This window comes from Eulemur rufifrons, chromosome 30 (genome assembly GCF_041146395.1).
Source record: "Eulemur rufifrons isolate Redbay chromosome 30, OSU_ERuf_1, whole genome shotgun sequence".
Classification (NCBI taxonomy): domain Eukaryota; kingdom Metazoa; phylum Chordata; class Mammalia; order Primates; family Lemuridae; genus Eulemur; species Eulemur rufifrons.
The window spans coordinates 18,272,138-18,299,646 of NC_091012.1; the positions used below are offsets into that span (position 1 = coordinate 18,272,138).

Sequence of the window (27,509 nt, forward strand, 5' to 3'; positions counted from 1 at the left end):
CCCAGCCAGCTGTGGGTTTTTCCCAGCAGGCTTGAACCCAAACTGGGGCCTTGAACATTCCCAGGCACTGATAAAGGTATCAAGCTTGTTGTCCAAAGTACTGAAAGAAACTGGGCCTGGCCCTGAGCCAACTTCCTTAAACCCTCATGAAAACGCCATACCCTGAACCTCTGGCTGTGGACGTACCTAGGTAGGATCTCCCTTTCTCTTGCTGTCTGCCAAGGATACACTGCAGCCCACTCTGTATGTAAGTTCCCCTAATAAATTCTGTGGACTGATCACCCTGGTGTTTAGTGCTTCTTTCTTTGCAGTCCCAACTGGCCCCATCTCAGGAGGGTTTGGGGCACTCTCTTATGGGAATTCCCCTGCCACGGTTTTTGAGGTGACTCTAGCCATGGGCATGGCAGAACAAAACAGATCTATTATAAGGATTTGACCTTATGCTATTGTGAGAATTGTTTAAAGAGTCTATGGGGGGGGGCAGGTGCGGTGGCTCCCGCCTGTAATCCTAGCACTCTGGGAGGCTGAGGCAGGAGGTTTGCTCGAGGTCAGGAGTTCAAGACCAGCCTGAGCAAGAGCAAGACCCCGTCTCTACTAAAAATAGAAAGAAATTAGCTGGGCAACTAAAAATATACAGAAAAACTTAGCCGGGCATGGTGGCTCATGCCTATAGTCCCAGGTACTCGGGAGGCTGAGGCAGAAAGATTGCTTGAGCCCAGGAGCTTGAGCTTGCTGTGAGCTAGGCTGACGCCATGGCACTCTAGCCAGGGCAACAGAGTGAGACTCTGTCTCAAAAAAAAAAAAAAGAAAGAAAGAAAAAGAGTCTGTGGGAAGCTGGAACCCTGAAGACTAAAACCTGCATCAGTCTCATAATACCTCCAAGCTTCCAACTTTGATGCTGGGGTACTCTGCATGAGAAGGTGATATCCTTCATCAAAGAGCTAAACATGACTTTCCTAGGATTTGGAGGAGCCAAAAGATCCAGCAGGAGTTGAAGGACCTGCAAAGTTGGTTGCTGCCCTGTACCCACAAGATAAGCCAACAGATAGTGACAATGTGAGTAAGCTGCAAATTAGCATCTTGTGCCTACTCTGACTTTTCCAGTGTAAAGACAATATGGCTTCTGTATAAGTTATCTGTTGCTGTATGAAAAATTACCCCCAACTTATCAGCTGCAAACAAAAAGCATTCCTTATCTTACAGTTTCTGCAGGTCGGGAATTCTAAAGTGATTTACCTGAGTGGTTCTGGCTTGGGATCTCTGATGAGGTTGCAATCACACGTCAGCTGGGGCTACAGTCATCTGAAGGCTTGACTGTGCTGGAGGAACACACTGGAAGTGGTTCCAAGTGGTGCACTGAGATGGGTGTTGCTAGGATGAACAAAAGTCCCAGCTTGCCTGGTATTCAGGGCTGGCTTCATGGGAATTCAATGTGTGCAGTTACAGAGAGCTTGATTTAATGCTCAGATGTCATTTTCTTGAAATTCTTAATAATTTTATCTTTGAACTTGTGTTTTGTAAGTGAAGTTTGCTGGAACAATGGAGCATGCACATGAAAGGAGTAAATAAATGCAACCTATAGTCCCCCTCCATCCTTTGCCACTCTATTTGTACATGGTGTTTGCCATGCCCATGAGTACAAAATTCCAGCAGACCCATGGTGCATGGAGGTTCAGTGAGACCCAAAGGAAGTATAAGAATGTTAAATCTGGGCTGGATGAGGTGGCTCATGCCTGTAGTCCTAGCACTCTGGGAGGCCGAGGCGAGCAGATCATTTGAGCTCCGGAGTTCGAGACCAGCCTGAGGAAGAACGAGGCCCCGTCTCCACCAAAAATAGAAAAAATTAGCCAGGTGTGATGGCACATACCTGTAGTCTCAGCTACTCTGGAGGCAGAGGGAGGAAGATAGCTTGAGCCTAGGAGTTTGAGGTTGCTATGAGCTAGGCTGACGCCACGGCACTCTAGCCTGGGCAACAGGGCAAGACTCTGTCTCAAAAAAAAAAAAAAAAAAAGTACGTATGGTATTACAAGGCGTCCCAAATAGCCAAAACAGTCTTGAAAAATAAGAACAAAATTGGAGGACTCACACTTCCCAATTTCCAAAATTGCTATAAAGCTACATCAATTAAAATAGTGTGGCACTGGCATAAGGGTAAACATATAGATCAACAGAATAGGATTGAGAGTCCAGAACTAAACTTATACATTTATGGTCAATTGATTTTTGACAAGTGTGGGGTGCCAAGACCCCCATTCAATAAAGAAGAACCATGTCTTCAACAAATCATGCTAGACAACTGGATATCCACATGCAAATGTATAAACTTGGACCCCTACCTGACATCATATACAAAAACTTACTCAAAATGATTCACAGACTTACATGTAAGTGCTAAAACTATAAAACTCTCAGCAGAAAATATAAGGGCACATGTTCATGACATTGGATTTGGAAATGGTTTCTTAAATATGATACCAAAAGCACAAACAACAAAAGAAAAAAATAAATTAGACTTCATAAAATTATAAACTTTTGTGCATCAAAGGACACCATCAAGAGATGAAAAGACAGCCCATGGAATGGGAGAAAATATTTACAAATCATATGTCTGATAAAGAGTCTAGTAGCAAGAATATATAAATAACACAAATCAACAACACAAAGACAAACAGCTCAATTAAAAAATGGGCAAAGGGCTTGAATAGGCATTTCGCCAAAGATATACAAATGACCAAAAGGCACATGAAAAATTGCTCAATGTCATGAGTCACCAGGGAAATGCAAATCAAAACTACAATGAGATACCACTTCACTCCCACTAGGAAGGCCATTAAAAAAAAGGAAAATAACAAATTTTGGCAAGAATGTGGAGAATTTGGAACCCTCATATATTGCTAGTGAGAATATAAATGGAGTGACCACTGTGGAAGACAGTTTGGTGGTTCCTCAATAAGTTAAACATAAAATTATCATATGACCGAGCAATTCCACTCCTAGGCATATACCTGAAAGAACTAAAAACAGATGCTCAAAGACCTGTTCACAAATGTTTATAGAAGCACTATTCACAGTAGCCAAAAGGTGGAAAAAACCGAAATGTCCACCAACAGATGAATGGATAAACAAAATGTGGTATATCTACAATGAAATATTATTCACCATAAAAAGGAATGAAGCAGGTCGGGCACGGTGGCTCACCCCTGTAATCCTGGCACTCTGAGAGGCCGAGGTGGGAGGATCGCTTGAGCTCAGGAGTTTGAGACCAGCCTGAGCAAGAGTGAGACCCTGTCTCTACTAAAAATAGAAAAAATTAGCCTGGTGTGGTGGTGGTGGTGGCGGCTGTAGTCCCAGGTACCTGGGAGGCTGAGGCAGGAGGATTGCTTGAGCTCAGGAGTTTGAGATTGCTGCAAGCTAGGCTGACGCTGCAGCACTCTGGCCCAGGGGACAGAGTGACACTGTCTCAAAAAAAAAAAAAGGAAGTATTGACAAATACTACAACAGTGCTGAAACTTGAAAACATTATGCTAAGTGAAGGAAGTCAGATGCAAAAGGCCACATATTGTATGATTCTATTTATATGAAACGTCCAGAATAGGCAAATCCATAGAGACTGGAAAGCATAGTAATGGTTTCCAGGGGTTGAAGGGAGGGAAAATAGGGAGTGACTGCTTAATGGGTATGGGGTTTCTTTTAAAGGTGATGGAAATACTATGGAACTAGATAGAGGTGATGACTGCACAACATTGTGAATGCACTAAAAGCCACTGAATTACACACTTTTGTTTAAAGTTGCAATTTCCATGAACCTATTGACAATGTTAAGTGAGGACTTACTGTACCTCTTTCTGGGAATATGCACAACTATCTTATGTGGATTCACTTCTGTGAACAGAAAGGTTATCTAATTCCCCAAATGATCACTGTTGCTATTCTTCCGCCTATGAAGGACTGCTACCAAGATTATTTGCACCTTTCTTAAGCACTGTTTTATTTAGAAGACATTTCCTGAAAATTAGAGGTAGCCTAAGAGTCAAACAAGATTGGAATAGCTAAGGAAATTGCAGTACATCTATTCAATGGACTACAAAATAATTCTCAAAGTGAATTAGGCCAACAGTATAGGGACATAGGAAAATGTTTATAAGGTAAAATGAAAAAAAAGAAATATGCATAAATTTTAATACTTGCTTAGTAATTTTTTAAAGCAAGATAAAAATGTTTACTATAGCTTCTGTTATGTAGACAAACAGCATAGAAGAGAACAATAAGAAAACAACACAGTTGTTTTGTTAGGCAGAACAGTCGTGGGTACAAATTTTTATCTTTCCATATTTTGTGATCAAATGCGCCGCTGATGCTCCATCCTTCAGGCTGCCACTTCCCCTCCAAGGCACCCAAGAGCTACTTACACGGGGCAGGGTACACGAACTTCTCCGGATTCTAGCTGAGCAGGGCATTCTTGATGTGGCTGCGGCCTACCCCACTGGCTCCTGTGTGGAGAGGGAGGAAAGGCTTCCACGTCTTTCCCACAAAGACAGAGGTGGGGCTGTGAGTGGGGATAGGGTATGGATTTCCATCTCTCAGCACTTGAAATTGCCAAGAGGTAAAAATGAGTTGGTGTCATATCTGGGCTGGGGTCAGGGCCTTTAAGCCATCAGAAGATTTGGGGCCACCAAGTGGCTTTAGGTCCTTTTGTTCCATTTGGGGGAGGAGGCTCTTTCTAAGAACTACGGTTTGGGGCTCAGAATAAAATTGTCATTTCTACAGAGGAGCTAGCTAATGTGATGTTTTCTGTTTGTTTCCTAAGGATATGCACTTTTCTGAGCTCTCCAAAATTAATGGAATTGAATCTAAGCCAGTGTTTTTAGTGGAAATTTCACCAGAGCCCTAATACACTTCCTCTAAGTGACTAACATTTCAACTCCAAGGACAAGAAGGTGAGCCGCCCACCAGGGCCAAGGCTCACATACCTGGGTTTGGAGCAAAGACTCATTCTGTTTCAGGTCAGAGTCACTGCTTGGGTGAAGGGGGCTTCCAGGGCTAATGTGTGTGACTGAACAGCGCAGGGACCCCACTAACAAAGTGCTAGCAAAGCACTCTAACGTGTGTGCATAAACAAAAAAGCATAGATCACTGCCAGCCACTTGGATGAACAAAGAGCAAAACCCAGTTTAGGACCTGCCAGCACAAAACCCAACTTAAAAGAATAGTTTGTAAGGTTTAGTTTCACTTGTGAGGTGAACCCAGATGGGGTACTCGAAAGGACCCAGAAAATTCTTTATACCTCTTCTATACGGAGAACCTAAGAGACCTCACTCCATTTCTTCCTCACTGCCTTTTTCTGGGGTGGGTACATAATGCGGGCAGGAAAGTGAGGACAGAAATGTACTCTTTAACTATCACAGCAGCATGGAGGCAAGGAGAAGATACCGATCAGCACCAGGGTCTTCCTCTTGAATGCAGGCAGCCGAACAACTTCCTCGTAGGAAACTACATCCAACTGGTCAAAAACTAGAGACAAAGAAAACCAAGCAGTGTTCATTCCCAGAGCCGGGGAACAGTGGTCCAGGCCCTGAGGTGGGAAAGAGCCTGGCCACATATTAACAAACAGGGAGGGAGCGACTGGGGACGAGGTCAGTGGGAGAAAGGCCCTTGGATTGTGTTTCTTTTTAGTGTTATGAGGGAGTTTTGAGCAAGGGAGTTTAAGTTTTTGGACCTTTCTTCTTCTGTCACTTTGAGCCAACCCTATTGGTCCCCTGTACTTTTTCTCTATAATTTCAGTAACCTGATGGCATTTCCAACATGGATGCTACCCTCAGCTCCAAGTCCCCGGACGTGTCAGTTGGCTGTCTCGTGGGCACTCAGAACTCAACAACATGATCTCGGTACTGTGTAAAATGTCCCTTACCTCAGGGAATGGTGCTATCAACCCAGCTACTCAAGATGGAACCTGGGTCTCATCCTGTCTCTCCATCCATCCCACCCCCCACAACCCCCCTGGGCTGCCACAATTGTTTCCTGGCCTCTTCTGGGGTTTTTCTTCCACTGCTACCAGAAAGACAGAAGCAAATGAAAAGCTGATCACATTAATCCTCTGCTCAAAACCCTTCACTAGCTCCACAGAGACTACAATACAAAATGTAAAACAGTAGAGAAGGTGGACACAGCTCCCTATGACCTGGCCCTGGCCTGTCCCTCTGGCCTGCCCCTCCGGCCCACTTCCCTTCTCCCTGGACACACACTCCAGCCATATCTACTTCTGTGTAGGCTCCTGACGTACATTTAATAAATGGTAGTTCCTATACTACAAGGCTGTGGTTCTTAAAACAGCCTGGTACTGGCACAAGTGCAGGGACACAGACCAGTGGAACACAACAGAAAATCCAAATATAGAACCATCCTCATATAGTCACATAATTTTTGACAAAGCAGGAAAGAATATACTCTGGGGACAAGAATCCCTATTCAATAAATGGTGCTGGGAGAATTGGTTAGGCACTTGTAGAAGACTGAAACAGGACCCACAACTTTCACCTCTCACAAAAATCAAATCACAGTGGATAACAGACTTAAACCTTAGGTGTGATACAATCAGAATTCTAGAAGAAAATGTAGGAAAGACTCTTACAGACATTGCCCTAGGTAAAGAATTTATGAAGAAGACCCCCAAGGCCATCACAGCAGCAACAAAAATTAATGAATGGGACATGATTAAATTAAAAAGCTTCTGCACAGCCAAAGAAACACTCACGAGAATAAACAGACCACCTACAGAATGGGAAAAAATATTTGCATACTACACATCAGATAAAGGACTGATAACAAGAATCTATTTAGAACTCAGGAAAATCAGCAAGAAAAAATCAAACAACCCTATCAAAAAGTGGGCAAATGACATGAATAGAAACTTCTCGAAAGAAGATATAAGAATGGCTAACAAACATATGAAAAAATGCTCAACATCCCTAATCATCAGGGAAATGCAAATCAAAACCACAATGAGATATCACTTAACCCCAGTGAGAATGGCCTTTATCAAAAAATCCCAAAACAACACATGTTGGCGTGGATGTGGAGAGACAGGAACACTCATACACTGCTGGTGGGACTGCAAACTAGTGCAACCCCTGTGGAAAGCATTATGGAGGTATCTTAAACAGATTCAAGTAGACCTGCCATTTGATCCAGCAATCCCATTATTGGGCATATACCCAAAGGAAAAAAGGTCATTCTGTAACAAAGACACATGTACCCGAATGTTTATAGCAGCACAATTCACAATAGCAAAGATGTGGAAACAACCCAAATGCCCATCAATACATGATTGGATTAGTAAGCTGTGGTATATGTATACCATGGAATATTACTCAGCTATAAGAAATAATGAAGATACGACATCTCTATGGTTCTCCTGGAGAGAGTTGGAACCCATTATATTAAGTGAAGTATCCCAAGAATGGAAAAACAAGCATCACATGTACTCACCAGAAAATTGGTTTCCCTGAACATCACCTAAATACACATCTGGGAACGACACCAATTGGACATCAGACTGAGGTGGGGGGTGGGGGAGGGGATGGGTGTATGCCTACACAATGAGTGCATTGCGCACCGTTTGGGGAATGGTCACGCTTGAAGGTGCTGACTCGGGAAGGGGGTGTCGGGAAGGGAGGGATATATACCTACATGATGGGTGCAACGCGCACTACCTGGGGAACAGACACGCCTGGAGCTCTGACTTGGGAGGAAAGGCGGTACATGGGCAACGTATGTAACCTGCAATTCTGTATCCCCCATAACAATAAGATGAAATAAAAAAAATAATAATAATAAATGGTAGTTGAATGGTAGATTGAGTATTCATTTGTTATCTGGAACCTGCTTGAACCCATTTATAATTTTGGTATATTATATGTTCTATCATGGCAGGTCAAAAAGCCAGAATTAGTTGTCAGGAAAACATACTCCTCTCTAGGGTTGCAGTCGGGTGGTGCCGAAGGCGTTGACACACTAAGCAAGGTGTCAGCATGGAGAACAGTCTGGAAGGCTGTTGGGTTGGTTACCTCAGGGGTGAGGCAATGAGATGTGGGCAGACCACGAGCCTTCCTTTACATCTACTGACATTGTCTGTCTGACTGCAGTTAGCTTGTGAAGATGAATTTAATAAGAGAAAACCGGAAGAAATGACATGCTTTCTGTATGATGTATGTTCCACTGCACGCTGCGCCACCTCCCCTTCTCTGCTGGTTAAGGGAACTGGAGGGAGAAGGCCGAGGAAGCTTACTTGAGCTGTGCTTGGCCAGGTACTTGTCTTTGTACTTCTTCTTCTTCCCAAAGGGACTGCAGCTCGGGGCTTCGCTTGGAGCTGACTGAGCCACACTTGCCACGCGCCTGAGGGGAAAAGACGACCGCAGAGTCAGCAGATCCTCAGTGAAAAGGCCTCGGGCTCATTTGCCTGTACTGTGCCGGCCCGGATGACCCCCTGTCCTCTCTCCACCAAACCTCTAGACCAGTTCACTTCCTTCCTCTGCACTAGCCACAAAGCTTCATGTTGTCCTTGACCCTCCTAGCCACTCATTCTCTAACAGCGTCCCCTTCACTCTCTCTCAGCCTCTTCTCTGTCTCTCAGCCTCTCCGTCTCTATGTCTCTGTTTTTCTTTTGTCTCATAGTCTCTCTGTGTCTCTCTATCCCTCCCCCTATGCCTCCGCTTCTCACCTGGGAAGGAAGATGGGCAGCAGGCAGAGGGACCACCTCCTTGAGTCTGTGCCCACCCACCTCTCAGGACATTCCAAATACAACCCACAAACAAATCACTTTCTCTGGCCCAGTGCTTCTCAAACCTTTATGACCCTACCTCATTGTATGAAATAGATTATACATTTAGCCCTATATTACACATACATGCATCTATAAAGAAAACACACACCTACATACGCAGCACACATACAACTAAAACAACAGCTTCATTACAAATAACTTCTATTACTATGTGTAATATATTCTCATGTTTCTATTCAACATCATTTTTTTTAAAAAGAGACAGGTCTTGCTTTGTTGCCCAGGCATGATCATAGCTCACTGTGACCTCAAACTCCTGGGCTCAAGCCATCCTCCTGCCTCAGCCTCCCAAGTAGCTGGGACTACAGGAGCACACTACCACGCCCAGCTAACTTTTTAAATTTTTTTGTAGAGATGGGGTCTAACTATGTTGCCCAGTCTGGTCTCAAACTCCTGGCCTCAAGTGATTTTGCTGCCTCGGCCTCCCAAAGTTAAAAAAATTTCATTTTTTGAAAGAAATACTTGTTGCAACCCACTAATTGGATTTAATGCCTCATTAATAAGTTATGATCCACAGTTTGATCTTGTGTTCTGTGGGTTTTCCTCAGCCACCTGCTGCTCCCAATCCCACAATGTTCTCCATGAGGTGTTAGCTCTGAAAATGGCCTAGAAGCCACAGCCAATATGCTCAGGGCTTTTACCAATATCATCCAGGGTCTGTATTATATTTCCTTTGTTGCTCTAATGCTAAAAGTTTATTTCTATAAAGCACATCCAGTGCCATTTTGCAACATCACTGGAGACAAGATCAACCCAAATTCTGGCTTAAAACTGAAAGACTGGTACATGAATAAATGCACCTCGAGGTTGTAATACAGTGGGGTTATTTTGCAGAGGCAGAGGGAGGGTCAGTGTTGGATGTGAAATCAGTTAGAACTGTTATATGTGGATTTTTCTACCACTCCTATGGTATGACCTGGAACTATGTGAGCAATGTGACTTGGGGACAAGAATTATTTCTTCTATGTGCTAGGAATGTGTAAAAATGACACATAATTATATGTGACTGTTTTTGTAGGACTCAGAAGAAATCGGAGAAACAGCATGGGTACTAGCTTACGAGGCAGGAGACCAGGGAGGGCAGTAGTCCCAGCATTGTCTGTCACTTGCTTAGTAACCATGGGGAAAGCGTTGGAGTGAACAGGAAGCCCACACTGCAATGGAGAGCTACTCAGGCTCCCTTGCTATAGCAGCCTGTAGTCAGCTTATCAGCTCCTGGTTGACTCTCCCTTACTCGTTATGCCAGGGGAGCTAGGAGGTCTGCTTGGTCAAGAAACAGAAACTATACACCAGATGCCAGATTTCTGAAGCTAAGCAATTATTTGTGGCAGGCATGTGGCCCTTCCACCTGCAGATTTAACCTGCATAAAAGCAGCTCACCATTCCTGCAGCTCGGGGGAAGGGATCAATCCTGCTGACTCCTTGGAGGAGCCTTCCACCCGCCCCTGCCACCAATTGCTGTCATCCTTGTTGATGATCTGGATTATGTCCCCAGTAACAAACTTCAGTCCCGCCTCCTTGCAAGGGATCAGATTGTCCTTTTTGGGATCATAGTCAAACTGCGCTCTCATGAACATCTGAAAAAGAAGGCAAAGGGAACTGCAGGCGGCAGCTCCAAAAGAAACACCTGCATCAGAGCATGTAAGTAGAATAAATAGGGTCAGAACTGAACGAACAACGAGGAGCACATAAGAGAGAGAAATCAGAACGCTGAAGTAATTGGAGTTGCTTACTGTTGTGTTTGCAGAAGGATCCGAACTAATCCCTTTAACAAGAAGGCATGAAATGCCTTTCTAGGTCAACATGTTTGTAGTTAGTGGATCTGAGTATCTTAAATATATGTGTTTCCTTGAAAAAATATTTTTACAAGTACGTTAAATAAACTTGGTAGACCTTTTCTAGAAGACAATGTAACAATATGAATGTGCCAAAAGTCTTAAAATGTTAATATCCCTTGGCCGCACATTTTACTTCTATGGATTTACCTGATACAAAACAGAACTGTCAGTAACGAGGTGTAGATAAGTATGTTCATCACAACAGCATTTATAAGAGTGAAGTATTGGAAACAACCTAATTTTCCAAGAATGGGGAATTAGTCAAGTATGGTCATCTACTTAATATAAATGATAAAAATCAATTTGTAGAAGGATAGATATGTAATGCCTTTGGAAAATGGTACTGATATTACATTAAATGAGAATATCATAAAACAAAAATAATAACTAGCATACTGGAAATAAAAAATAAGTATTTATTATGCATAGAAAAAAGACCAGAAGACACTACATGAGAATGTAATATTGGTTATGTATGGTAGTAAGATTAGGCATGCAACTCAAAGAAAGAAGGAAATAAATAATAAAGAGCAGAAAGAAACAGAAAATAAACAGAGTTGAGAAGATCATCAGAGACAAAATTGGTTCTTTGAAAAGATGAAGAACATAGAGAAGACACAATTTACTAGGAGAGATCAGTAGAGAACTTAGAGATAAAAAGGTTATGTGAGGATATGAACAATTTCACACCAATACATTTGACAAATTCCTTGAAAAACATAAGTAACCAAAAGTGACACAATAAGAAACTGAAAATATACACACTCATATTTCTATCAAAGAACTTGAATTTATCATTGAAAATTCTCCCCTGCCCCCAAACAAGCGCGCGCGCGCACACACACACACACACACACACGCGCGCGCATGCACGCGTGTCTGATGACTTCGCTGGTAAATTTTCCAAACATCCTTTGAAGAAAGAGGGCTAATCTCAACAAACACAAATTACAGAAAATGATGGCACTTCCCAACTCATAAGTCTAGCGTAACCATGACAACAAAATCTGATAAGAATCTCTCAGCAACAGTGATGTAAAAATCCTAAACAAAATATTAAGCAAATCAAATAGTTATATATAAAAAGGATAATAAATCACAAGTGAACAGAATCTATTAATACTTCAGCAACACAAGAAGGCTTACCGTCTGAAGGCAATAAATTCACCACATTAAAAGAAAAATAGAGAAAAATCATATGATCTTCTCAACAGATATACAAAAAACATTTGATAACATTTAAAACCCATTCTGACCAAACTTGGAATAGAAGGGAGCCTCTTTACCTAACCTAACCCTGACCCTAACCTACCAAAATCCTACAGCCAACATCATACTTTACAGTGAAATATTAAAAGCTTTCCCTTTAAGATTCAGAAATAGACAAGGATGTCTGCTATCACTACTTCTATCGGGATATTATGAAGATGTCTATTCTCCCCAAATTGACATGTAGGTTTAACACAGGGGTAAACAAATAGTCCAATGGAAAAGAAGAAAGAGTTCCAAAATAGACCTACACATATTACTTATGACAAAAGTGATGATGCAGTACAATAGGAACAGGATGCTTATTTCAATAAATGATGCTGGATCAATTGATACTCATATGGAAAAACTGGCCCTGTGACCTCTTACCTTACAATAGATACAAAAATCCATTCCAGATGGGTTGGAGATCCAAATGTGAAAAAGAAAATAAGTAAAATTTTAGAAGGAAACATAGGAGAGAATATCATCTTGACCTTGCAGTAAGCAAAAAATTTTTAAACAGGACATAAACAGCACTAATCATAAAAGGAAAAAAGTGGTAGATGGTATTTCATTAAAATTAAGAGTTTCTAGTCATTACCTGCACCATGAAGAAAATGAGAAGACAAGCCCCAGAGGAAGAGAACATACTTGGGATACATATGACAGAGTACTCTTACCAGAAAATATTTGAACTGGTATTTTATAAAAGAGGATATCCAAGTGGGTAAAACATATATAAAAAGGAGTTTACTCTCATTAGTCATCAGAGAAGTACAAATTAAAATCACAATGTGATACCACCACCAGAATGGCCAAAATGAAAAAAAAAAAAAAAAAAAAAGCCAGACGATTCTAAGTATTGGTGAGGACTTTCTTTAAACTTCTTCCATATTCACTTGCCAAAGCCCTGTCCAATCTATTCCTCCACCAGCTGCTGAACTGGGAATATACCATTTCTCTTTGTATCACCTCAATGTTCTAGCACAGTAATTTATACATGGTGGACCCTCAATAAATTTTGAATAAGTGCTCAAAGGACTCTTTTCTTTCTTTACTTTGGCACTATAAATCACTGGGCTTTATGATTACTATTTTTTAAAATATCTGCCAGTTTCCTTGGTGAAAATTAGTATCTCATGCATATTTTAATTTGTATTTCTTTGATGACATGTAAGATTGGATATTTTTTCATAAGTTCAATGGTGATTTGTAGTTTTTCTTCTGTGAATGATCTCTTCATTCCCTTTGCCCGTTTTCCCCTTGGAGTTGCACTGATTCTTTGCCATCTGTAGAATAAGATTACCCTTTCCTCTCTGACCACTCACAAAGGATCACTGTCTTCTGCCTCAATAAAAGGGGGATGAGTGCCTGTATCTTAGTTCAGAGAGCAGCAGGCAGGGTATATTGGGACCTTGAGCCAAGCAGTTACACACTTATGAGATATTTAGAACTTAACAGTTAGACTCACATCACTTATAATGAAATCTCTAAGAACACAAGACAACATGGCCTGAATCCTGCCATCAGCACAACAGAGAAAATGGCGCCACCCACCTGTAGTGCAGGAAGACGACTTTGTTGGTTGGGAATTACTTTTAATGAGATTATTCCTTTTGTTTCTTTCTATTAAAAACAGAAAGGGGAAAGAAAATTGTAAGGAAAACTAACTTGGATGATTTGAGGTTTCATAAAATTATTTCCCCCTCAAAGCCCCAGGTTTTTCCCCCAACAGCCATCTTTACATTTGGGGATTTTATGGAGCAATTTTTCCTTTAATATAAAAGTATATGTGCCCCATAAACTAGCATAACAATATGATATGTTAATTCTATAATCCTGTCTTCATTTATGAGCCAGAATACTTCCCTAGAGAAATCTTCTTCCTAATTTACTGTCTCGTTACCCAGTGGTACAGTTCATATAGGAAAGAAAGGATAAATGCTTTCTCTTTATTTACCCGCTTTCAAAGAAATGAATTGGTTCCTTCAGATGTTCTAATTAGCTTATATATAAACATAAAAATACAAGTAACCTGCTTCAGACCTATCTTTTAAAAAACTCCTTTGCCTTTCACACTCAGCCAGATTCCTGTCCAGTCTATTTGTGTTGTTCATTTCCTCTCTTCTTCTCACTCTGGGTTTCATTTGTTCTTTTTCTAATTTCTTAAGGTGGACGCTGAGGACCCTGATTTGAGACCTTTCTTATTTTCTAATATAGACATTAAGTGCCGTGAATTCCCCCCTTGGAACTGCTTTAGTGGCATTCCACACATTCTGAATGTGTTTGCATTTATGTTCACCTTAAGATACTTTCTAATTTTCCTTGTAATTTCTTCTGTGACCTATGGATTATTTAGAAGTGTTCTCTTTAATTTCCAAATATTTAGGGATTTTCCAAGTATCTTTCTGGTTTTGATTTCTAATTTAATGTCATTGGTCAGACAACACATTTTGTACGATCTGAATCCTTTTAAATCTCTTGAGACTTGTTCTGTGACCTAGCATGTGGTCTCTCCTGGAGGATATTCCTTGTGTACTCTAGAACTGGGGTCCCCAACCTCTGGTACTGGTCTGTGGGCTGTCAGGGACCGGCCACAGAGCTCTGCCGCCCTCTTCCCACTCCTCTGCGTCCGTGGAACAATTGTCTTCCATGAAACTTAGGAAACGGGGTGCACGTGCCGGGGGGACACACAGCAGGAGGTGCCAGCATGAGTATTCACAGCCTCTCCCCATAACTCACATCACCTCCTGAGCCCCTCCTCCCCCTGCACACCCGTCCACGGGAAACCAGTCCCTGGTGCCAAAAAGGTTGGGGACCGCTGCTCAAGAAGAATGTGTTTTCTGCTGTTGCTGGGTTGAGTGTTCTCTCTCTGTCTGTTAGGTCAAGTTGGCTGATAGTGTCATTTGAGTCTTCTACATCCTCACTGATGTTTTGGGCTATTTGTTCTGCCAGTTACTAAGAGAGGGGTACTGAAATCTAGAACTTTAATTGTGGATTTAGCTTCTCCTTCAAGTTCTACCAGTTTTTCTTCCAAGTATTTTGTCATTAGGTGCATGAACATGTAGCATTTGGGTTGTTTCAAAAGTCAGGGCAAATCTGGTCCCTGTTACTACATCTTGGTCAGAAGCAGAAGTCTAAGTGTGGACTTTTGATTAAAGCAAATCCCAGGTCTATCCTTAAATTGCCATGTGACTATGGGCAGGTTTCAAAGCTCTCCAAGGTTCAGTTTCCTCATCTCTATCTCAAGTGAAAAACCACCTTCTGGTTCAATTAGAGAGTTATGAGTAGAGTGTACATAATAGACCTACTTCAATATCCCTTGAATCTTTGATCTACTTCCTCTATTGGAGTATTTCTCAAATTTTAACATGCATACAAATCATCTGAGACTCGTGTTAAAATGCAGATTCTGATTCAGGAGATCTAGGGCATAGATCTAAGAGTTTTGCATCTCTAACAAACCCTAGGCGATGCTGATGCTGCTGGTCCGGGGATAATACTTTGGTGCAGCAAGACCCAAGCAGTGCTTCTCAAAGTGTGGTCCGTGGACCAGCAGCACCAGCACCATCTGGGACTTGCTAGAGGTGCAAATTCTTGAGCCCTTCCACTCGACTGGCTGAATCATACACTCTGGGTGCGGGTGGGAGGCAGGCAGCTGTGGTTTAACAGGCCCTCCAGGTGATTCTTATTCACACTAAAGTTTTGAGAACCACTGCTCTACAGCCTGCTCTGAAATTTCCTAGATCGCAACCTCACTTATTGCAGGCCCTCACTGAGTTCCCTGGGGGTGAGAGTGCTGCTTCCACCAGAAAGGAATGTGTCTCCTCAAGTGCCATGACCTGACCCTAAAGGACCTGGTATAGTTGCAGATCCAAGTGGTATTAAACCCTACAGCCTGGCCCTGGTGTTGCTCTTTAGTCACATCTGCCTGGTGTCTCCAGGAGATACATAAAGAAGTCCCTTAATGCTGCTCAGGGGCTTTCTGGTTTCTAACCTTGCTGAATTGGGCAGTTAATGCCTCCAATTATTCCTTTCCTCTCTGTTGCTCTATAGAGTCATCAAAAGCAGCTGGCCTATACTACAATCATTGTATGCCTCACTGCTGCCATAGTAACCAAGGGCAACAGCCACTTGATCCCCCATCACTTCATCCTCCACTTGTCCTCCATCCCATGACACCACAAGTAATGACCCAAATGGCCACTGCATGCTGTGGCTTACCAGTGTACCATCTCCTCCAGCAAGAAGGTTATTTTCATATGCTCATCTATAAGCAGCCCAATCTCAGAATCCCATTTTTAGGGTCTGTTTGCTGAGGGTATTCCTGGTACTAATTACTAAGGATCCCAGTAAGATATAGATGGCACATTCAAAAAGGGTGTTTGAAGAGAGTTTAATGAATGAACTATTCATAACAAGGGATCCAGCAAGGAAGGGTTTGAAACACTCCAGGATCTGCAACTGGGAGAAGCCATTACCTCTGCTAGGCCTGAATGGGTGGCTGCCAGAACCCACTGAAAACTGTACCTGTAACAGGAGAGGGTCTGGCCTTCAGCAAATAGCTATAATATATATATTTATCACAATGCCTGGCACGTAATAGGTGCTTAGCAAAATATCAATTGGCTCTAAGAAGCATACCCAACTTTTCATTTATAATATTCCATTCACTCCTCATAATAAGTCTCTGAGGAAATGAAGACTTAGAGAAGTTAATTTACCTGCTCGAAATCACAGAGCTAAAATAAAGTAGAGCCAGGATTCAGAGCTGCCATTAAAGACCAAAGCCTTCTGACTCCCAGTCCAATGTTCTTTACATCCCACCAGATCGATGCTCTGGGTTATTTGCCCTGCTTTGGAGTTTTACTAAATTAAAGCAGAGAATTATCATTTCTTACACAGAATAAAGATTAGCAGCGATAAGAGCTGCCTCAATAGGGTACAAATACTTTGACAGAAAAATGTGTATCAACAGTTCACAGACACAATGGAAGATCTTCATCTAGCATAGAAAATACCTACCATTGCCTTCTGCAGCTGATCTACTGAATGATTAGTCACGTTGGTGCCATTGATCTCTAGGATCTCATCCCCCACGTGAAGTGAGCCTGCCATGAAATGAAAAATCAATCCACAAAAGAATAAAAGTTCACACAAGAACTGTCATTACAACTCAAGATACCATAGAAGAGAACCCAGTGTTTCGAGCATGTTATAAAACAGATTGTATAAAGTACACAGGATTGAAAACACTCAACCATGAGAGATGGGAATGTCCTTTTGAATCCCTTGATTCAGTTCGAGACTATCTCATCCTCCTTGACCTCCAACAGCGCAATAAAAGCACCTCACCCTCAAAGTCCTGGAACTAGAGTGGCTACTGCCTCCAGGAGACTGTGACACACATGCACATACTAAAAAGAATAACAAAGCAAGACAAAGAACTCGGTACTCCTCATTCACCAGCAAGTTCAATATTTCTTTGTTGTTTAGCTAAAACCCCAACATGCTATCACATGGTAAAGTTAATCAGTGTTTGGATTCTATGTGAAGAGCGGCTTCCAATATTTGTTTCACCTTGGATACAAAAAGAAGTCTTACTTAAACATAAAAGGGCAGGAGTTAATGGAGTAGGAAAACTACTTCCTTTAGAGTAGCCATGACCCCAACACTAGGACAAGTCTCAGGCAGGGTTCAAAGTGTGTGTGAATCAGGTGGCCAAATACAGGCTACCATCATCTGCTAAGGACATGCTGTATTTTAGTGTATTTTAGTGTTTTGGTGTATTTAGTGTATTTAGTGTATTTTAGTGTTTTAGTGTATTTTAGTGTTCTGTCATCACTCCCCAAAGTATGTTTTACTACATGATGCATCTGAAAATTGATGGCAGTTTATTTTTTTTTTATTATTATTATTATTTTTTTTTTTTTTGAGACAGAGTCTCACTCTGTTGCCCAGGCTAGAGTGAGTGCCAGGGCGTCAGCCTAGCTCACAGCAACCTCAGACTCCTGAGGTCAAGGGATCCTCCTGTCTCAGCCTCCCAAGTAGCTGGGACTACAGGCATGCACCACCATGCCCGGCTAATTTTTTCTATATATATTTTTAGCTGTCCACATAATTTCTTTCTATTTTTAGTAGAGATAGGGTCTCGATCTTGCTCAGGCTGGTCTCGAACTCCTGAGCTCAAACGATCCGCCCACCTTGGCCTCCCAGAGTGCTAGGATTACAGGCATGAGCCACCGCGTCCGGCCTAATGATGGCAGTTTAATATGAAGGAAATACAATAGTTCATCATTTAGCAATTTGCTAAATAATTTAGCAATTATTTGCTTAATGTCTGCTTTCTCAGTTAAACTGTTAGCTCCAGGAGGGTAGAAAGGGTCGTTCTCTTCACTGCTGTATATGCAAAGTCTTAATTGGTGGCGTGTGGTAACTGCTCACAGATTAACTAACTAGAATAATATCTGTACAAATACGTGCAAAAGAAGGCTCAGGGGGAGAGAGGCACTGGGTACTGGGCAATTCCTACGGCAATCTTATCATGCACAGGGAATAAATGATTAATCCCTGAATAAGACATGACCTCCCCCCAGAGTACCTTGTCTATGAATCATGCCACCATGAAGAATTCTGGCCACCGTACAGGACTGTTTTTCATTCAGCTTCAGAGTGATTCCCTGAAATAAAGGCAATGGCACAATAAGTTTTATATTAATTTCTTTCTGGGGTTATTTTTTTTTAACACAATTTAAGGTGATTTCTCAGGAAAAATATTTTTGATCCATACCCGGCATAGTCCTCAACTAGAACGGGCATGAAGCCTGCTCTGAGGAAGAACTTGAGCGGGGGACGCCCAGTGGCTCTCAGGATAGAGAGTGAGTGGTGGGTAACAATATGACAGGGGATTACCATGGGCTCCTCTGTGACCTTCTCGAACTGTATGAGTCGCACTTTCCGCACTTCTTGCCCCTTGGCCTGGGCAGGGCTCCCTGGGGCAGCAGAACCATTGGTGTACATGTCCTCAGTGACAGCATTCAGCTGGTGCGACACAGCCTGGCGAGTCCAAACGAGAGAGCAACGTGTGAAATAAGGAGCGGAGGCCCACAGCCGGTCCGCATCTGTAACTGTAAATTCCAAAAGGCTCAGAAAACTTATTTCATAAATTTGGCTTCCAATCTCATTTGAATGGACGTGAAGCTGTTTGTGAGCTTTCTTCATCCAACTTAACAGACATGTTTATTTATCTAGACTGCTGCACAAATGTTATGACAAAATTTGAAAAATTCTGAATCCTAAAGCATCTCAGGCCCCAAGGGTTTCTGGTAAGTGGCTGTGTACCTGGACGGTGCACACACACACTACAGCAAAGATGCAAGGTGTGTCTAAATTAACTCATGACGAGAGGAGGCAGAAGGGGACAACTGCAAAGGGAGAAGAAAGCACAGATGACAACAGCCATTCCCATCCCAAACGATGAGCACCTCTCTGGCGACAGGCTCACTGATGAGCACAAGACCTCTTCTCCTCTTCACTCCCTCAGGCAACCTGATGCTCTAGGTCACACAGCGGTAAAAGTAATCCAGGTCAGTATTAGTTTCTCACACATCATAAGGTGAGCTTGGATCTGGCGAATCAGGCACTTAGTGCTAGGCCTTGGACCATGATGATAACAATAATATTGGCCCGTACCAAACGGCCACCTCCAGATGAGGTCACCACTACCCCTCCCCACCATCCCAAGATGGCACTGCCACTGTGGCCCCTTCCCCTAATCTCAAACACAGCAAAGCTGGATGACTTGCATGCAATACTAGAGAGCAAGGCCTCTTTATTATGAATCTGAAGCAACTGAAGGCACTGAGGCAGCGTAACAGAAAGACCAACGTAACAGAATAGAAACTCCAGAAACAGACCCATACGTACACGCTCAGCCGGTTTATGATAAAGGTGCCCCTGCAGTGCATAATAAACAGTGCTGGACTGATCAGATAGGCACATGGAAAAAATGAATCTTGACCTCATTTTATATATAAAAACCAATTCCAGATGAATTATAGACCCAAATGTGAAAGGTAAAACAGCCAAGCTTTGAGAAAAAAACATAGGAGACTGGAGTAGGCAAAAATGTCACATAAAAGGCCCTAAGTATCAAACAAAAACTAAAAAGATAAATACTTAAAATTAAGAAGTTTATTCAACAAAGAAAACTCCACTGAGGTAGGCAAAGGTTTAGTAGACAAGACACAGGGAATAATAATCATAAAAGCAAACCATTGACTTCATCAAACTAAAAACTTCTCATCAAAAGATACATAAAAAACTGGAAATGTATGGCACGGCCTGAGAGTAAAAATCTGCAATACCTACAGAGGGCAAAGGACTTGAATCCAGCACGTATAAAGAACTCTTACAACTCGGTACCAAGATGACAAACAACTCACCAAAAGATGGACAAAAGATTTGAACAGACTCTTTACCAAATAAGATATGAAAAAGTGCCCAACACCACTGTAACCAGGAAAATGCAAATTAAAACCACAACAGGATACCAGCACACACCCACTAGACTAGGATGGCTAAAATGACAAAGACAGATGATATCAAGCGTTGGGACTCTGATACACTGCTGGTGGGAATGTTAAATGGTGAAGCCATTGTGGAAAGCAGTTTGGCAAATTCTTACATAAAGTTATGGCCCAGCAATCCCACTCCTAGGGATTTACCCAAGGGAAAAGAAAACACGTGTCCACATAAATACTTGTACACTAATGTTCACAGCAGGTTCATGTTCATAATAGACAAAAAGTGGAAGTAACCCAGGTGTTCATCCACAGGAGAATGCACAGACCAACTGTAGTGCTTCCATATGATACAACCTTACCCAGCAAAGGAAAGGATCAAACTGCTAATATAGGCAACAATATGGATGAATCTCAGAAACATTATATTGAGTGAAAGAGTACATAGCATATGATACACTTTATATGAGGTTTTAGAACAAGCAAAACTATTGTAAAACAAGAAATTAAAACAGTGGTTGCCTCTGATGGGATGGGGAAGGGACTAGCTGGGAAGAACTTTCTGGGATGCTGGTAATGTTCTATATCGTGATGGGAGGTTGGATTACACAGGAGTATGTATTTGATAAAACTCATCCAAACATACATGTAACACTTGTGTATCGCACTGTATGTAAATTTTACCTCAAAAAAAGAACTGCAAACACTTACTGAACCCCTCTAGCCAATGATATGCATGCTGAAGCTTTTAGGGGTGAAGTGCTCTGATATCTGCAACTTATTTTGAAATGCCAAAAAAAAAAAAAAAACAACGGTAGATAGATGGATGTTTTTTGGATAGATATGTGATAAAGTAAACATGGAAACATGTGAATTGTAGAATCTAGGAGGCGTGGCTATATGGGTGTTACTATAAAATTCTTTCATCTTTTTGGTAAGTTTGAAAGTTTTCAAACAAAATATTGGGGGCAAATGGCATTAGGAGACTAAAAAGGCAAGCCATGGAATGGGGAGCTGACACTCTCCTACTCTGCAAGTGGGCATGCAAGCTGGGGAAATCGCACTGGGGTCTCTACCAATGTGGCCACAACGCAGCCATCCCATTCACACTCAACAGAGACAGATAGCCACGTGTACCCAAAACGTGGAGAGAATGTCAGCACAGCCAGCACTCTTTTAAAAAATATAAAATTTAATGTTTGAGTCATTTGACAGTAATCCAAAGACATCATTCTCCTTTATCCATAAATGCTTCCGTGTGTTTTTTAATAACAAAGCATTCTCAAAACTGACAATTTAACATTAAGACAATGCTATCATCTGGTCCTCAGTTCACATGTAAATTTCACCAACCATCCCAATAATGTTCTTTATAGCTATATAGTTTTTCCCCAGATAAGAATCCAATCTAGGATCATGCAGTTTTCACATTTTTATAGTACTCCTTAATTTGGAAAAGTTCCTCAGCCTTTCTTTGTCTTTGATCACCTCAACATTTTTGAAGAGGACACATCTACTGTTTTGTAGATGTCTGTCAGTTTGGGTTTGCCTGGTGTTTTCTCATGATTAGACTGAGGTTATGCATTTTGGGCAGGAATCCCAGGGAAGTATATGCCTTTCTCAGCGCAACAATATTCTTAAAAGCCTAAACCTGGAAACACCTCCAAAGTCCATGAACAGTAGAATGGATACGCTTTGGCATAGCCATCCAAAGGATACCACACACCAAGGGATAACCACTCTCTTCTCCTTGAAACAAGACTTCTTACTTTCTCTCTTTTTTTTTTTTTTTTGTTTGAGACAGAGTCTCACTCTACTGCCTGGGCTAGAGTGCCGTGGCGTCAGCCTAGCTCACAGCAACCTCAAACTCCTGGGCTCAAGCAATCCTCCTGCCTCAGCCTCCTGAGTAGCTGGGACTACAGGCATGCGCCACTATGCCCGGCTAATTTTTTTCTGTATGTATATATTTAGTTGTCCATATAATTTCTTTCTATTTTTAGTAGAGAGGGGGGTCTCTCTCTTTCTCAGGCTGGTCTCGAACTCCTGAGCTCAAACGATCCGCCCGCCTCGGCCTCCCGGAGTGCTAGGATTACAGGCGTAAGCCACCGTGCCCAGACTTCTTATTTTCTCTTGCTGGTTCTTTCTCATCTTACTGACCTATTAATGTTGAAGCAGCCCAGGGCTTGGGATAAGAGCTATCACAATGGGGAAGTATAAGTGTACACCTCTGAAAATGCTCCCTGCCCACCCCAGATAAAATATTAAATCAAAAACTATATGGCCATCTGGAGGAGGAGGAGCAGGCCTGAGCTTGGTTTATGGAAGGGTAAAGGTCGGGGTACAAGCTGAAAATAGATGGCAGCTGCATCCCAGCCACACCAGGGTTGACCCTCAAAGACAATGTGGAGGGAAAATCTTCCCAATAGGCAGAGCGGTGAGAAGTGTAGCTTGTGACTACTTTGTGAGGAAGTAGAAGTGATCCCAGGCGGGATTATATGTATCCCTGGGCAATGTCCACTGGCCTACCCAAGGGCCTGAGGAAAAAGGACTGGAAGGTGGGAGATAAGGAAGTCTAGGTTCGGGGCTTGTGGATAGACATATATGTCTCATAACACAGGGGGGTGTTCTTCATAAAATCATACAAAATAACATCTGAACTTTAATTTATTGCATCCTTTCTAAAGGGTCAGTAGAAATTCTGATAAAATGGTGAGGCTTGAAGCAGTATTAGTTATTGGATGACCTCAAATGAGGGAAGTACTGAGAAAGAGAAACTGTCTCAGCTAGCAACTAGAACTTCAAAAAAACTCACATGACACCAAGTCAGATGGCATTGCTGTTATAACAGAATTGTCTAAGACAGGGTTATATTTAGAAAATTGACTTTGCTATCTGGAATCACAGAACTTCACATAACTCCAAGGTACTCTACAGTATATGATTCAATGACACAGTTAACACTCGGTATGGGAATGTGAGATACACTTAGAATCCTTAAGGATATTGCTAAAGAAAATGTTCAGCATTCAAAGTTTCATGCATTCCTTCATTTTTATGTTCCAATGATTAATTTCTATTCAGGCAATTGAAAGCCTATTATTCCTAAAAGCTCTGCAAAGGACGATGCTTTCAAGGCAGGAAGGAAAAAAGAAGGACCAGGCCCAGGTCAGCGGCATCTATGCCACAACGTGGCCATCCCAAGCTGCAAAAGGGGATGGGAAGGGAAGAATTTAGTTGGGCATCTTATCATCCAAACAAGATCAGGGATCTGTCAGTGAGAAGTGGGATGTTGGGTCGGCAACCTGTTATAATAATATCAAAACCATTTATTAATTTCTACTTTTTAGAATCTACCTGTAGACAAGTCATGAAATACTAATTAAAGAACAGACTGTAAATGTCAGAACCATGATACATGATAGAAGTTGAGAGGTAAAAAAAAAAAAGGGGGAAAAGAAATGAAAGGAATGGGAGTCAAAAGGAAGGATATAAATTAGTTGGACAATAAATGAAGGAATAATTGTATAATTTAAAGTTCCAAGGTAACCAACAAAGCAGAAGTTGCAAACTGATGGCCCACAAATATGTTCCTCAAAGTACCACCTATGGTGACCTGAGACCATATGGCTCAAACTCTGCCACAGATCAATTTGGAGGGCATGAAATCAAATATCTATGTAGATTAAAGAATACTGGAAGAAAATCAGCATTGAGTTGGAAGGAAGAATTCCTTTTCTCAAATTAATCATCTGTACTGTTTGTTTTCACCCATGCATATATTATCAGCAAAATGTAGAGAATGAGGAATTCAAAGACCACTGACTGAATGATTGCTGTGAAACAATGATCAGCTTGAATCCCAAATTTCTGGCCTCAAAGTGTGAGATGAAACTCAGGGGCTGGGCGTGGTGGCTCATGCCTGTAATCCTAGCACTCTGGGAGGCTGAGGCAGGAGGATTGCTTGAGGTCAGGAGTTCAAGACCAGCCTAAGCAAGAGCGAGACCCCGTCTCTACTAAAAATAGAAAAATTAGCTGGGCGTGGTGGTGTGCGCCTGTAGTCCTGGCTACTTGTGAGATTGAGGCAGGAGGATCGCTTTTGCCCAGGAATTGGAGGTTGCTGTGAGCTAGGCTGATGTCACAGCACTCTAGCCTGGGCAACAGAACAAGACTCTGTCTCAAATAAAATAAAAGAAACTTGGGATTTTCCTTCACTCTGACTTACAAATCTCTTATTACTAGTAATTGTGGGGTTGAGAAAACTGAAGACCAAACTCAGAAATGAATTCTGTGAGTTTATCCGCATTTATGTGTCTTGGTAACTATAGTAATATATAGGTGGTTATAAAGTCTGTAAACATAGATCGTACTATTTTATCTTTTGCTGTATTGTACCATCAATGAACCATTTATGATGATTCATCTGTGTTTCAAGGCTTGGTGGACCCTTGCATGTTCTAAAGAATGACGATCAAAGTCTTAGTCCACTGAATACAAAATGACCTTTGAAAGGAAGGAGAAATCTACATGCAATATTATCAAGTGTTCATAGTGTACCTAGAAGAGGAAGATAAACTGGCACCTTTACGTCATGTTCTTCTTATTCAGCTTTATTACAATGATTGCTTTTTAACATGTCAGCCTTTAAATTAAAGACTCAGCAAAGCTTACTAGAGGCAAAACACATACTAGCCAGAAAAGTTCAAGTTCTGCTATCCCAAAGATTGGTCTTTCAAATGTGCTTATCCATCAAGATGTTCCCCTTTGCGATGACTAACAGTCACTATCACACTTACCCAGAAGTTGCAAATGAAGACTAAGAAAAACGGAAACCTCCAACATGGTAACTAAAGAACCAGCTCGCAATAGCAAGGCTTCTAAAAGCAAAGCACAATTTTCTCCACCATGAACTTGTCCCTGAGTCACCCTATCTTCCTGAGACTCTCAGAATGGGAGGGCCAGCTTCTCTACAACTTCACCTTATAGAAAGTCCCTCACCTGGCCCCCGTATGTCCTCATTACGGATACATCATAGGAGCAAGGATATATGCAGACATACAGTTGTACTTGAGGCCACCATGTGACATGAGTAATGTTGAACAAGTAATGAAGGTCAAAGACATTAGATTCCATTTCACAGAGGTCACTTTACAACCTCCACACTATCCCCTCATCTCCAGTGGACATAGGAGGCCACAGGGCTATGGTGGGCATACCCCTTACCAATGACAAGGCAGGGTGGAAGTGGCCCGGTTAAAGACGACTGCTCAGATTCATGAGGAATCAGGGAGTAAACACCCACCCACAACTCCAGGGCTGGCCTTTGTTCTCCAGACTCTGGCCTTTAATCATACAAAGTGCTGGAGTGGCAATGCCTGCTGCTCTGAAACCCCCTTCGGAGGAAACATCTGCTGCAGGGTTCAAAGGGCGGAGGCAGTTAGTTGCTCAAAGGAAGTTGGAATTAAAAAAGAGATGAAAAAGAAACTTGGTGGGGGGTGGGCGGTGGTGGGGGAGAATAGAGCAGGGGCAACTAAACAACTAGATTAAGAGTAAGTGACAGTGAATGTGGGAAAGAACAAACATTTGTTCAGCCTTTTGTTAGGCTCTTTGCCAACTGCTCCCACACAGAGACTTAGGGAAGGCCCAGTCCAAGAAGGCAAGCCGACACCAAAGACCCTGGGAACTGCCCAACAGCACTCGCCAGCCTGCCCTGGACCTCGGTGGCCAAACCTACCCACTCGTCACACAGGCAATATGCTCTTCCACTCTGGGAAAAACCAATAGAAACTGTGAGAAAGCCAAGAGTATTCCAAGGTATCAAAAAGAGATTAACACTGTTTAACCAGAAATGACAAGAACAAGGGAGAGAGGAAGGCCTAAGAGCCAGGATTTTCTGGCAGGTACTGTCTTAAAATCATACATTAACTAGGTGCTTTGTTTCTCAGGCAGTAAATCCCTCTGAGAACACATACATCAATCCAAAGGCCAAGTCTCTAAAGATCCTTTTTCAACATGCTTTATCTATCCAATGCACTCTGGACACGCACACAAAGCCTTCTCCTTCCATTGAGGAAAAACAGGAAACGCAAGCAGTACCATTCTACACAGAAGAAACACAGGATTGCAAATCTACATACCTGGTGCCGAGTCCCTGCACTACCATTAAACCCGTGCCGGGACAGTGTGTAAACAATACCACTCATTAAATTAAATTCTCATCCCATTTTGTGATCAATATTTGAAGGCACAGAATGGTTTAGAGGCTGGGCATGGTGGCTCACATCTGTAATCCTAGCACTTTAGGAGCCTGAGGTGGAAGTGCAGGAGTTTGAGACCAGCCTGGGCAACACAGAGAGACCGCATCTCTTAAAAAAAAAGAAAGAAAAATTAGCCAGGCATGGTGGTGCACGCCTGTAATCCCAGCACTCTGGGAGGCCGAGGCCAGAGGATTACTCGAGGTCAGGAGTTCGAGACCAGGAAGAGTAAGAGCAAGACCCTATCTCTGCTAAAAATAGAAAAATTAGCCAGGTGGCATATGCCTGTAGTACCAGCTACTGGGGAGGCTGAGGCAGGAGGATCGTTTGAACCCAGGAGTTTGAGGCTGCAGGGAGCTATGATGATGTCGCTGTACTTTAGCCCGGGCAACAGAGCGAGACCTTGTCTAAAAAAAGAAAGAAATGGTTTAGAAATCTGTCTGACCTTAAATGACTAGTAAGTCTCAGATTTCAGAAGTTAAACTATGAGTATGGGCTTCAGAATTTGTGAGGGTTCAAGGAGAGAATGTAGGTGCAGGGCTTCCCGAAGTGCACAGTACAGAGGTGGCCTTTTTTTTTTTTTTTTTTTTTTTTTGAGACAGAGTCTCACTCTGTTGCCCAGGCTAGAGTGAGTGCCGTGGCATCAGCCTAGCTCACAGCAACCTCAAACTCCTGAGCTCAAGCGATCCTCCTGTCTCAGCCTCCCGAGTAGCTGGGACTACAGGCATGCGCCACCATGCCCGGCTAATTTTTTCTATATATATTTTTAGCTGTCCATATAATTTCTTTCTATTTTTAGTAGAGGTGG

The 27,509-nt window shown here is 42.2% G+C and overlaps 1 protein-coding gene across 1 annotated transcript in view; it reads right to left on the reverse strand.

Moving 5' to 3' along the window:
- Nucleotides 1-1,938: 1,938 nt before the first annotated feature.
- Nucleotides 1,939-27,509, reverse strand: part of LOC138378805 (55 kDa erythrocyte membrane protein-like) — a 30,798-nt gene continuing 5,227 nt past the window's right edge. Inside the window, exons 2-10 of the mRNA XM_069464149.1 lie at nt 18,841-18,984; nt 18,530-18,608; nt 16,954-17,039; nt 13,486-13,554; nt 10,220-10,416; nt 8,285-8,391; nt 5,431-5,511; nt 4,410-4,490; nt 1,939-1,985 (exon numbers count right to left, since the gene is read on the reverse strand). Of these exons, the coding sequence (XP_069320250.1) occupies nt 4,441-4,490; nt 5,431-5,511; nt 8,285-8,391; nt 10,220-10,416; nt 13,486-13,554; nt 16,954-17,039; nt 18,530-18,608; nt 18,841-18,984 (813 nt within the window). The 3' untranslated portion in view covers nt 1,939-1,985; nt 4,410-4,440. The remainder of the gene's footprint in view (nt 1,986-4,409; nt 4,491-5,430; nt 5,512-8,284; nt 8,392-10,219; nt 10,417-13,485; nt 13,555-16,953; nt 17,040-18,529; nt 18,609-18,840; nt 18,985-27,509) is intronic.